General features: G+C 38.3%; 1 protein-coding gene across 2 annotated transcripts in view; it reads left to right on the top strand.

Moving 5' to 3' along the window:
- The window catches only part of LOC124165960 (rho-associated protein kinase 2), a 56272-nt gene that overhangs the window by 20482 nt on the left and 21929 nt on the right, over nt 1–13861 (top strand). For both annotated transcript variants that reach the window (XM_046543508.1, XM_046543507.1), the window contains 5 exons: nt 7126–7284; nt 9522–9768; nt 11369–11605; nt 12814–12974; nt 13587–13841. In XM_046543508.1, coding sequence (XP_046399464.1) covers nt 7126–7284; nt 9522–9768; nt 11369–11605; nt 12814–12974; nt 13587–13841 — 1059 coding nt within the window. The remainder of the gene's footprint in view (nt 1–7125; nt 7285–9521; nt 9769–11368; nt 11606–12813; nt 12975–13586; nt 13842–13861) is intronic.

Raw genomic sequence — 13861 nt, 5'->3', positions numbered from 1 at the left:
CTTTTGCCGCGGTAGTTGATGGCGTTTCTTTGTCACGTAATTTTTTATGCTTTGCAAGTGCAACAAATGAATACTATCGCAATCACTTTGTCCCTCCAACCAATTCATCAATTCACTTATATTATGTAATAAATGGCCAGTTTTTGGCATCTCGACCTCACATTCGTCTTCTTCATTCTCGCTCTCATCTTCCGATGATGCAGCTGTTTTTGCGCGGCTCTGGACTGCAGCCACAATTTCTTCGTCACTCTTATAAGACGATACAGGAGTTTCCTCGTCTTCGCGAACCCAGGCCTCGAGATCACTCACAAATAGTTTATTAGAAAGAACATCTGAAGCTTCACGTGCGTCCTCTTCCGTGAAACCCAAAAACTCGTCTTCGTCTTCCATGCTATCGCCCGCTGTATACTCGCACTTTGACCAGCAATTTAGGATTGTAGCTGAAGTTATTTTCTTCCATGCCAATCCAATATTATAAGCCATATTCTTCAGGGTGACTGTTTTCAGATATTCTTGTACCTGCAGTTCGAATTTATTACACTAGTGAGCAATTCCCGCCGATAATGGGCTTTAAATGCTCTAATTATCCCTTGATCCATGGGCTGAATAAGAGCTGTCGTATTTTTTGGTAAAAACGAAGCCACTATTTTGCCATCCCTCGATATCAAGAGCTCAGAAGACGGATGGGCCGGACAGTTATCTAACAGAAGTAGAGCCTTCTCTTCTAACTTTTTTGATCTTAAGTGGCTCTTAACCGATGGAACAAAATCTTCATTGAACCAAGATAAAAAAATGTCTCGAGTCATCCAGGCATTCTGACTGTTTTTGTAATTTATGGGTAGTGCTGTCATATTAACGTGCTTGAAGCACCGAGGACTTCGATTTTTACCAATACACAGGGGTTTTAACTTGTGACTTCCTGATTTGTTCGCGCACAGTAATAAAGTCACTCTTTCTTTGCTCATTTTTATTCCGGATTTATTTGCCGACTTCTTAATATCAAGTGATTTTGTTGGAAGCAATCTGTAGAAGAGAGCGGTTTCATCGCAGTTATACAATTGCTCTTCAGTGTACTCACCCTCATCAATCATCTTGCGTAAAGTCCCACAGAATTCTCTAGCGGCTTCACTGTCACTGGAACGAGATTCTCCTTGCATGTTAACTTGCGCTATCCCGTGGCGAATTTTCCACCTCGATAGCCAGCCAGCAGAAGCAACAAAATCATGAGCACCACCAATTTGTTTATTTAATTTCATTGCCTGTGCTTGTAAAAGTGGACCGGATAATGGAACACCTTCACTGCGCTTCTGAACAAACCACGTAAACAAACATTCATCCACATCACCAGCAGCACTCAATCTAGCCTTTTTTCTATCAAGTCCTATTTCGTCATCCACTTGATCAACAAATGATCGTAATTTATCTTCTTCTTTCATCCAACCACGAATAGTTCCTTCAGGAACACCAAACTCCCTGAATAAAGTTGATTTTGAATCACCGCGTTTCACTCTGTCGATTATGCCCAACTTTTCTTTTATTGTGTAAGTTTTCCTTTTGGCAGACATCGTTTTAACCCTAAAATCAATGAAAATTTTCGTAAAAAAGTAATTTTCATATTCATATTAAGACAAAGGTAAAACAGCCCATTCATTGTTAAATACTCGAAGCCTGTGGGCATTGAGTACCTACCTTGGTTTGGGCGCCGCGGTGCGAACGTACGAATGAGAATTATCTCAATCACCCAGAATCTCGAAAATTATTATAGCCGTGCAACACACTTTTCAGCTCGAGTTCACAAGACACAATGACCGATCAGGCATTACCGAGTTTTTTTTTATGGCTACGAAACAATGTATGGAATACGTCGCCAACCGCGTTAATACAATCGCTTGAAGTTGCGACGCGTCGGTAGTCACGCCGAGATAAAATTCGCCACAAAGTTACCTACCTCAAAAAAAAAGGTCAATGTAATCATCTCGGGGGACATGGTGAGACCCGCGGTATATCCGAAACCGCGGTAAAGTGAGGCGCGTAATAACCGGAATTTACTGTACTTCATATTTTCAGAATTATCACCAAAAGGCAGAGCAGTTAACTCATCCAATTTTTTTTTAAATTGAAGGTTAATATGTGCTCCAATATACTGTGAAATAAAAATGGTGGTGTTTTGACTGCCACCATGAGTATTTCAGGTTTTACTTTTTTTCTGCCCCCGTGAGAGGGATTTTGGACACGTACTGTAAGATAATAAGTATAAGTGTATCCATACCTTCATGAGGATATATTTGAAATATTGGTCAGTAAATCTAAGACCAAACATGTAGTCTAGTGAATGTGGCTCTTGTTCATACAATTGTTTTTAATAACAATACTTGGCTTGTGGCAGCTGAGGGGAAAAGAGTCCAAATGGCTCAGAAATGTGAAATGATGCTTTTTTTCCTGGAATTTACCCATTTTTCTAGTGTTTAGTTTATGGAAAAATTGGCATCAAAATACATTAGACTCTTACTGTGCATTAGAGGATAAATGGAAATACTAATTTAAATAAAATTATTTAAATAATACACTTCAATGTGTTTAAGGCATCTCCCGAACATCTCTGGAGGCTCTCTCGGGCAACTAAACGCTTAACAGTACCACCAATTCCATCACATGGGGATTTTCCATATGGGTGCATAAATTTCACTTTCACATCATGTTCTTCCTCTTGTTTAGAAATCACTAATCCAAAAAACCAGTGGTCATCATAAGCACATGCAATGTTCAAGTTTGTTAAGATCTGTGAAAAAGGGATTAAATGAGTCCCGCTGAACTGGAGTTTTACAAAGTTAGCCTCACTTTCACAGAAGAAGTGCGGTCTTCCAGACCCTTGGTGATGGAAGAGCTGGCAGAGCAAATGGTATTATGTACTTATAGACATGCAGCAGGTTGTCACCAATATCCACATTCCTTGATGGCAACTTGAGTATTAAATTTCTATTTCACTGGGAGAGATAATGCTGACACTATGTGCCCTTCTCCCCTGCCTCACATATGATTGAATTACATGGCAAACTTGAGAAGGTAATACAATCCCACCTATTCAGCCTCACTTTCCAGTGTTATTCCATCTCCCCAAGGAATAAGAGAATTAAGTGCAACCTCTACATTAGGAAGAATAAAATGTTTCAATGTATCACAGTGAGGGCATGATGAATCAAAATAGATTCTAGGGCATGATAAATCAAAATTGATTCTAATACCACTTTTACTCTTCTGCCAAGTCTTCTTGTGTGAAGATGCTCCATGGGTGTCCAAGTTTATTCTGTGTGTACGATCATTGTATATTTACCAGTACATTACAGTGTGTGCTATGAGTTAGGCGAAGCTGCTCATCGTGAACGACGACATTAAAAAAGGTTAGTGTCTCCACTATGCTTCAAAATGAGCAAATTGTTGAACTGTGCAGCATTGGAAAAGCAACTGCATCTGATTGCCTAAAAAAAGCTACACACCAGTGGTGCAACTGAACAAAATTGAGATCATGAATATGCTTCAAAAACAGCTGTTATCTCTCAGAAGTGGTGTACCTGGGGAAGTCCTATCCAATGTCTGCGAACATCACAGACTATAATATTTGAAAAAGTATGAAACCTACCAAATATATTGTCTTGATCCTTTTAAGAGCCACAAGAAGAAAATATCAAAATCACTGAGAAATGCAAGTCTTGAATTTGCAGAAAAGGCCTGTAAAATCCCAACTCTTCGGAAATTAGTGCCAGGAATGAAAATATGCCAGCCATGTAGGGAGGAAGTACAGAAACCCTCCAGGTTTGGAAATGAGCTTTCTGATGTTGAAGCAGTAGATAAAGACAGCAATGATAGTATTTTGAATTTTCAAACAACAGTACCCCAAGAAAAATCAACTGAGCTACTTAACAGAACGCTGCAAGATATAGGGGAGTCACCTTTAAAATTTCATGGCATATCATCTCACAGAAGGTCAACCTACGCTAAAAGGAAAGTAGAGTCAGCATGCAGTAATTTTAAAAGGAAAGTTAAGAGTTCTTGATAAAGAATTATCTCCAGAAAAGGATGACCCAAAACTCCCAAAAGAACTACTTCAGAAAGTTCATGATATGGATGTGCTCATAGACTTAATCAAACAAAAAGTTGACACATCAAGCACTCATCAAGGAAAGGTACATCTGTTATCGTTGATACCAACTTCATGGAGCAGGAAGAAAGTAATGGAAGAGTTTCATGTGAGTGAGTACACTGCCTGCCAAGCAAGAGAACTTTTCAGAGACAATGGAAAATTAGCTGCACCTGAATTGAGAAAAGGGAAGGCAAAAATAAAACATTACAATTAGTTAGGACTTTCTATGAAAGTGATGAGTACTCCAGAATGATGCCTGGAAAGAAAGATTCCATTAGTATCTCCAAAAATGTACATGTTCAGAAGAGATTATTACTTGCTAACTTGAAGGAATTGTATTCCACTTTTAAATTTGACTTCCCCAGAATTAAAATTGGCTTTTCTAAATTCTGCAACCTAGGTCCAAAATGGTTTGTGGTAGCAGGATCTCCTGGAACGCATTCAATGTGTGTTTGCACAATTCATTAAAATGTCAACCTACTGCTTAATGCCTGTAATATAGAGGAAACAAGCCAGGACCTAATTGGTTATTTCGTGTGCTCTAGAAATAATAGGGACTGTATACTGCGACATTGCTCTAAGAGTCCTTCACATGAAAAATTGAAAAGCTTACTGCTGAAAAAGTTTGAACAAGGTGACCCCAGAGATGAAGTTTCATACAGTCAGTGGGTTTCCAGGGACTGATATCAACTGGTGAACTTCACTGCGACATTTGATGAATATTGATTAACTTTAATTGAAAGAGTGAAAAAACTGGTGCCCCATTCATTTATTACGAAGGTACAGGCAAACTACCTTCAGCAAATGAAAGAAAATCTTGGGCCCCATGAAGCAGCTGTTCTCTTTGACTTCAGTGAGAACTACTCATATGTTATCCAGGATGAGGCACAAGGATATCACTGGACAAGTGATAGTTGTACGGTGTACACCATGTTGTGATTTATACTCGAGATCACCTGACTAAACAGCTTATTATTTCCAGTTTATGCATCTTGTCAGATGATTTGGATCATGATGTAGCTTTTGTTTATGAAACCCAAAGAATAATATTTAGCATTGTCAAAGAAAATTTTACTTTGGTCAAAAAATTGAGTTACTTCAGTGATGGTTGTGCAGGACGGTACAAGAACTGCAAAAAATTTCTCAATCTTTGCAAGCATTACCAGGATTTCTCCTTAATGGCATCACGGACATTCTTTGCTACAAGCCATGGAAAATCCCCATGTGATGGAATTGGTGGTATTGTTAAGCATTTAGTTAGTTGCCTGTGAGAGCCTCCAGAGATGTTCGGGAGATGCCTTAAACACATTGAAGTGTATTATTTAAATAATTTTATTTAAATTAGTATTTCCATTTATCCTCTAATGCACAGTAAGAGTCTAATGTATTTTGATGCCAATTTTTCCATAAACTAAACACTAGAAAAATGGGTAAATTCCAGGAAAAAAAGCATCATTTCACATTTCTGAGCCATTTGGACTCTTTTCCCCTCAGCTGCCACAAGCCAAGTATTGTTATTAAAAACAATTGTATGAACAAGAGCCACATTCACTAGACTACATGTTTGGTCTTAGATTTACTGACCAATATTTCAAATATATCCTCATGAAGGTATGGATACACTTATACTTATTATCTTACAGTACGTGTCCAAAATCCCTCTCACGGGGGCAGAAAAAAAGTAAAACCTGAAATACTCATGGTGGCAGTCAAAACACCACCATTTTTATTTCACAGTATATTGGAGCACATATTAACCTTCAATTTAAAAAAAAATTGGATGAGTTAACTGCTCTGCCTTTTGGTGATAATTCTGAAAATATGAAGTAATGTTTTTGAGCTAAAAAAATCGGTTAATTAACAACTGTTGACATCATTTTGGCTAACATAACAATGCAAGGGGAATAAAAGACATTACTATGGAAGCTATGTACTTGGATAGACAAGGGGTCAAAATTTCATTCAAATATATCATGTGGTTTCTGAGTTATGACTTTTTACCCTGTGCCCTGCACTCTGGAATTTTACTCCCACTAGCGCCACTTCTGAGCAAACATCTCAAACTTCGACTCCTCATATCTTACAAACTATGAGAGTGAGAGAGGAAATATTTTACATGGGTCATTAGATAGGTGATAGCAGCTAGTGACAAAAATTTCATTAAAATCCGAGTCGGTGGGTGTCATTTTGAAAATTTCTGGGTGATTTGACGTGGAATGACCCGCATAGAAGTTGTTTGATCCATTGTGAGAACAGATGTTTTCTTGGTGTGAGATGAAATTATTCATTTTTATTTACCACGTGAGTTGCTATGGCGAAGACAACAGTTTCACTGGCACTACTGCCAGCATTTTCAGGTCAAAGATGGTCTAAAGGCCAGGTCATCAGTAGTGCCAGGAAAACTTGTCTTTGCCATTGCAACCGACGCGGTATTAATTGAAAATGAAGAATTTGTGTGATCCATTGGTAGCCAATGAATATCTCAGCGCAGCATGAACCTCGCATATGTCATTCTGTTATTAGATTCTTATGAGAAGTTTGAAAACAGCATTTAATTTTTCCTGGCTGATAAATAGTGTTAGATTTTCTTGATGTTTTATGCCCTTTTATGATGTCTTGTGGGATTATCAGATAGTGAAAGTTTCTTTCTTGCTTAGCTCTACTTAATGAGTGTATGGGGAACTTGGCTGTTGTTTCCCATTTTTATGTTTGATTCTATTTTGCATTCCCATGAGGCCACATCAACCGCTTGTATAGAATTTGTCACTCTGATTAAATCCCCTTACTCAATTTGCCTTAGGTAGTAATTTGTCTTGGGTTACATTTCAAATCCTCTTGTTTCTTTCCCTTATAACTGTCTTGGTATTTTGTGGTGTTCAGCTTTGAATGAAAAAGCTATTTGACTCAAATTTTTTTTATTTATTTTAATGCATGAATTACTTTTTTGCTTTGCCCATGGTTTAACATTAGAAATTATTCTCTTTTAGGCTCAGCGTAAAGTAGATTTGGAGTCAGAAGTGAGACGCAAGGCTGAGTCGCAGCTTCAAGAAATAAAGAGGAAGTTGGAGGAAGAACAGGGCAGAAGGAATAGAGAAATGAACAACAACCAACAAGTGAATGAGAAAATTAGTGTTCTAGAGAAGCAGGTGAGATCTCTTGTGAATAATCCACTGTGTACCCATGTATTTTTGTGTCCTTTTCTGATGCTTATTGAATTGAGGCCTTTCACTGTCTCTCTTTCCTTTTGAGCTTCAAAGCCTGGATTTATTACCAATAGTATATTTTTTTCCATTGCTTTCACTCAAGATGAATTTGCTTTCATTAATATTCAGGGTTTAGATTGGATACTGAACTATTTAGTGTTGTACCTTTATGGAGATGAATGAAGTTCGAAGTTTAATTTTAAAAATTATATTGAAGATAGAGAAAAGCATTTTGAAAGTTGGAATGTAGAATGGTTTTTCTAATGAAGCATATGAAAGTACACTTAAAAATTTTCAGTTCCATCACACAATTATTGATAATATTACTATCCATCTCATAATATGACCTGCCAAGTTGAGTTTAAAATATTTATTCTGATGTAGGATAGAGGTGGGAATTTTAGTTCATTTGGTGGATTTGGTTCAAGGGATTTGATTCGTGGCAATGAATCGGTTCTTTAAATTTTTTATAATAAACCGAATGACAGGGGCGGATCCAGGATTTTTTTCTGGGAGGGGCACAAGCAAGGCCGTATCCAGGATTTTGTTCTGGGTGGGGCACAACGATACCTCGTAATACAAAACGAACGCAATCATAATGGGACCGTATTAAAAATCTGGCATATTTTTGAGGGTCTGGGGGGGGGGGGCACGTGCCCCCGTCCCCCCCCCCCCCCTGGATCCGCCTATGCCGAATGAACCGTGGGAATCTCAAATCCATGTGAATATCAAATCCATGTTATTATCGAATCCAGCTGAATCTCGAATCTTTGTGAATCTTGAATCCATGAAGAGTACATTTTGTATGTGTAATGTATTAATCATGCTTGAATCCATGAAAATCTGTCAGCCTACTGCATTTCAAATATTATGACAGATAGCAATTCACAGTTATTATTAATTTTCATAGTAAAGGCATCTCTAATAAATTGCTTTCAGATTTTAAAACCTCTTCGATTTGTCTGAATTTTATGCTGTACAAAATTAGTGGTCCACGAAAAATTGATTGTGAAATTCAATTACTCTTAATGTAAATGACTCCTAAACTAAGTTCAATCCGTCAGATTACAGACATTTTTAACTGTTCCATTGCATGCAACTATTTCTCAAAGACTTTCTTACTAATTAAAACATTTAATTGTGAAAGTGAAGAATTCATTTTAATTCCACCTAAAAAAAATCCGGTGCCTCAAGAAGTTTCATTTCACTGTTATATTCAGATGAATACTTATAGCACTGATTACTCTGGGAAAAAGCTCTTATCACATTTTACAAAATCAGTATATACTTAGTTCCGTCACACTATAATACATACCGCATACACCTATGACTCAAATCGATAATAATTATGGTGAAGAATTCATTTTTATTGCCAACCTGTATGGCCGAAGGATCTAAGGTTTTCCCGGCGAGTAGACTGGAGGAAGAGTTCTTGGGTTTCCAGCAGGGTCCAAGGGTTTTTCAGCGCCGACGTTTCGAGGGCGAAGATGAATGTCATCCTGAAGACGATGGCAGACTTCACCCTCGAAACGTCGGTGCTGAATAACCCTTGGACCTGGCTGGAAACCCGAGAACTCTTCCTCCAACATGTATGGCCATTCGTCAGGATCTAATGATGATTCACCACCTTTTATGGGTAGCATCAATGCAGTCAAGCTGAATTCAAATCGTTCTTATTGAACGATTTGGATTCGGAGGATTTGAATCGTCCATCGCTCATTTTGAACGATTCGAGTGGAAAACGTAGATTCAATTCATTCGGTTAATGCCCTTGAATCATTCATTTTGAACGATTCATTCATGAACGACACAGCTCTAATGTAGGATATTTGCTTATCTGACAAGAGCTGTTTTCCTAATTTTTCTTTGAGATTTCACTTCAGCAATAGGGGTTAAATGAGAAGAAACAATCCTTGGTTGTGAAAGATTATATTCATTACTACAATTAATATCAAATTATATACCAGTCTGCAAGCATATAAATAATTAATTAGACCCAAGCATGCACAGGGCATTATGTGCGAGTTTAAGGTGGTGGTTTCAGTTCCCTCCCAGCCATTGCCATTTTTTTCACTGCATTCATTTATGAGTTCATGATGTAGAGCTGTTATTGAAGCCATGCTTTATGAAAAATTTAACTCAATTGCATATATTGTATGCTTATTCTCTCTTCTCAAAAGGCTAACGAATTGGGAGAAAAGCTGAAAGGTGAAGCTGAAGCCAGTGCCCGTTTGAGGAAGCAGGTGGCTGAGCTCACAGTTGCTCGTACAGCGGCAGAGCAGGCTCGATCGGAGTTGACTGCCTCAATGGCACAGATGCAGTCGCAGCGGGAGGCTCTGCAGCAGGAAGTGGCTGTGCTCCAGGGACAACTGTCACAAGAGCGATCGTCTCGTTCACAAGCATCGGACTTACATCAAGAAATGGAAGGTGTGTCTCCCTATCTTACCGAACCTTTTAATCTCTGTTGATGGGCCTAGCATGTGTATACTGTGGGCAGCTGTGAAAGCTTTTGGTATCTTCTCCCTTAAATGTATGTACATGTATTAACTTCCTCTTTTTTCATTCTCTATTCTTTTGCACTTTTCCATGCCTAAAGTTAATTTAGCCTTACACTTTCATTGGTCATGCAATGGAGTGAGGCTAATATCAAGTTGAGATTTGATAACATATTCATAGGAACTGTACCTTCAGCTTTCTGCTGCAAATGTCATGAAGCTTCCCTAAGTTGAAGTCGCTGTTATTTGATTGCTGTGTGAAGCATTTAGGGATTTTAATCAGTTCGAAGTTTTTTCTGAGGAAGGATTCAATGCAGTTTTCAGTCCCTCAAGCGAGGCTTTTGTGCCAATCCTGTATTTTTTAAGTTAAGTTTTACTTTTTGCCTAATGTATTACTTTCTCAGGGGACTTAACATACTCCCTAATTTAAAATCAGACCCTGGAACAAATTCAATTTCATAAGCTTAGTAAGCAGCAAATTTTGTTGGAGCTGTACAATTCCAATAGTCATGGTTAAATAAAAACACAGTACTATTCCACAACCTTATATTTTTTTTGCAGTCTACTAGTTTCAACGTTTACAACGTCATTATCAAGACTCGTTGACGTTGTAAACGTTGAAACTAGTAGACTGCAAAAAAAATATAAGGTTGTGGAATAGTACTGTGTTTTTATTTAACCATGAATATCTCATCATTCCACCAAGTAACGCCTAAATCTGTTGATTTTAATTCCAATAGTGTTTTCGTTAAGAGTACAGTACACTCCCGATTATCGAGGCTAATGATGGGAGAGATGGCACGAATAAACTGAAAACACAGATAATCCAAACTTTCACTTAAAAGTCTAGTAATGTTCATAATTTACCTAAAACAAGAAATAAATTATTATTTATGCAGTTATTCTGTTATTTTAGAGTGCTTCCCGGACTCAATGAGAGCTTTCTTCGCCAGTTCGCGATCTTTTTAGTGGCGATAACATGGTTGTACTCGTATTATTAATGCTCCATGCAAGGCCTGGTTTTAAAAACCACACATCCGTGGCTGTGCGATTGCAGATACAGAAAAGTGGTTGGAACGAATGCTTCAAAACCACCACTGCTCGACGTCGGAAACTACACTGTCTGGCAGGCACCACGCCACGTAGTCGCGTCTCACACAAGTAGCCTGGGTTGCAACTTCTGCGGGATGTGTATCCATGATCAGGGAGCGCACTGCGAGGCTTGGAAAACAGGAACACAGTGCTCCCGTGAATGCAGCTAGCGTGCGATAGCTTCCGTTTTACGAAGGAGATTCTAATGGAAATAACAAGCCCGGGGTATCCTAATATTAAAGCAGTAATTCTGATGATTTTGCCTCCAATTTTATTTTTTTGTAAGGATTGCGGAAAAAATTGAGCGAGAGTGAAAATAATGAATGGATAATATGCAACCCGGATAATCTGCTGCTGTATATAGTATTGAGGATGTCATGCAGGGGATTATGTACTTGAACTCATTAAAATTTACTCTTATGTGTATTTTTTTCTTTCAGCTCGTCTTCAAGCTGCCCATTTGGAAGTGGAGAGGTGGGTGGTGAGGGGAGCCAAACTTGCAGAGGATAACAGACTGTTGGGGGAGCGTGTCTCTTCCTTGGAAAAGGAGGTGGCGTCGCTTGCCCTTGAGCTCAAAGCATCCGAGTCCCGCTATCGTCAGGAAGTTGCAGCACACCATGAGACCCAGCATTCCTGTCTAGTCTCCAAAGAGGAAGCCAACCTTGAAGTTGTTAAAGGTAATTATAGATATTCCAGAAAACTATGAAAAACATGAAGGATCTGGTACTTTCCCGGCAAATCTTGTTGATGAAGTCTTCTCGGGAAATCAGCCGGGTCAAGATTGACATTGCTGCCAACGTTTGGCCTCATCAATGGCCTCCTCTGCCATTGTCTTCAGGGCGAATGATGGACATGGTTAGTGGTGGGCTTATATACCCATTTGGGGCGGTCAAGTCGTCTGTGATTGGTCAGTTTTAGGTTTTCTTCCTCCTCTTAGTTTTCTCATTCTTTTGATCATGGGATTCCATGTCTTGCTGAGGTTGAAACCCGCGTCTCTATTCATTTTTTTATTTTCGATTCTTATTTCAATGGCCTCTTTTGTAAGACGGTCCCAATATCCCTTTGCCTTGCAAAGGATTTTGGTTTCATTGAACTTGATGTCATTATTGTATTTAATGCAGTGAATTTAGCCTTTCAGACCAGATCCAGATTAGTTACAGACCAAATATTTTTTCCTGGGTAAGCCTTCTAAAAATAATTAGCAAGTGTTATCCTGAAAACTATACTCCCCCTCAATACTATCGCTTGATTTTTACACACTTTGATTTTACTTCATATTTCGGTCCCTCCAACTGCCTAAAATCAAAGTTTTACTGTACATATTTTACGATAATGTAGAATTTTAAATTACTTCAAAAGCAGTTATTGAAGAATACTCACTCAGATTAATTCCAATAATGATTAAAACAATTCCGTAAAGACTCTAAAAAAAATCAAAGTAAGCATTTTGTGAGATTTGAAAAAAATTCTTGAGATTATGTGATGCAATATTACCAAGTTGCCATTTTTTGGTCCCGATGACAAGAGTTCACTGTAATTCCTTTTGACATATCCCTAACTAACATGATTTTAGGAAAAATAAAAGATGGTGCAATATTCAACGTACCATATGTATATAGAGAGGATATAAAACTCTCTAACCAAGTCTCAATGTGTTTTTTGATTGCATTTTGCACTGAATAAATCTCGACTCTTGGATACTCTACTGATAATTTTATTTTTATATTTTAGACAATTTCTTTTTATTATTATAATTGGATTAATCTTTGATGTCATAATTTTGTCATTGTCAAGTATTGCAAATCTTGCCCTTCTTGATTAGTATTACAGGTTTATAATTTTTCATTTTTAATACTACAATTGCCATTTCCATTTATTTTCTTAGGATTACAAGCCAAATTAAATGAGGAGAAAAGTGCTCGTCAGAAGGCTGAGTTATGTTGGCAAGAGAAAGAAAGACAAATGTCCATGTTATCTGTCGACTACCGCCAAATTCAGCAAAGGCTACAAAAACTTGAAGGAGAACATAGGCAAGAGGTTGAAAAGGTAATTACCTTTTTCATTAATTTTTCATTAATTTTTTTGAATTAATTTTTCATTAATTATCCACCTGAATCCGAATTTAATGATTTCTCATAAGGCAGTGAAACCCTTGTAACCGTGAGTGTCTGAGTGTATGAGGCCTTTGGAGAAATTTGTGGCTCTAGGAAATTTTGGTGTGTTTTGCTCATTGACTTCTTATTTTCCTACCATTCTACCCAATCCCTTCTCCTACACAATCTCACAACTGCCATCTACTGCTTTGGGAAATTTATTCAACGTCTGCATGTCTTAGGAACATTTATTATGGAAGCAAATTTTGCTGGGCATAGGCCATTATGAGTTCATGCTGTAACTAATGATTTTCTTGGGATATTCGCAATACTTAATATAGACTTTTCTCCTGGTGTATGGAATAGTTCTGCTATCTTTGCGAGATTTTTTAAATTTATTTTTGTAACTTAATCGATCTAGCCAAGGAAGTCCATAATCTTCCTATCATGTTGTTAATCATCTCATTAGTTCATATTATTATAGGGTGATAGGGAAATTTTTAAGCCTTGAAAATCTGCCTTGTGTATTTTTACTGAAGTGGAAACTCTGTGGTTGGCCTTTTAGGTCAAAGCGCTGGGGATACAGGTTGAACAGGAGCAGCAGAGGAGGTCCACAGTACAGTCTGAGCTGGGGTCTGCTTCGTCAGAAGTGGCTCACTTGCGTGCCAGGGAGACGCAGTTGAGTTCCGAGGTGGACTCGTTGAGGGTGAGCAAGAGAGCGTCCGAGGATGAGGTGAGGCGACTGCAGGCTGCTCGCTCGGTGGAGGAGATGCAGATGCGGGAACTGCAGGATCAGCTGGAGGCGGAGCAGTACTTCTCTGTGAGTGCTAAACTCCTCTT

The sequence above is a fragment of the Ischnura elegans genome, chromosome 9 (genome assembly GCF_921293095.1).
Source record: "Ischnura elegans chromosome 9, ioIscEleg1.1, whole genome shotgun sequence".
Lineage (NCBI taxonomy): Eukaryota > Metazoa > Arthropoda > Insecta > Odonata > Coenagrionidae > Ischnura > Ischnura elegans.
Note: the sequence above shows the minus strand (reverse complement) of the source record. Positions and strands in the feature narration are given on the sequence as shown.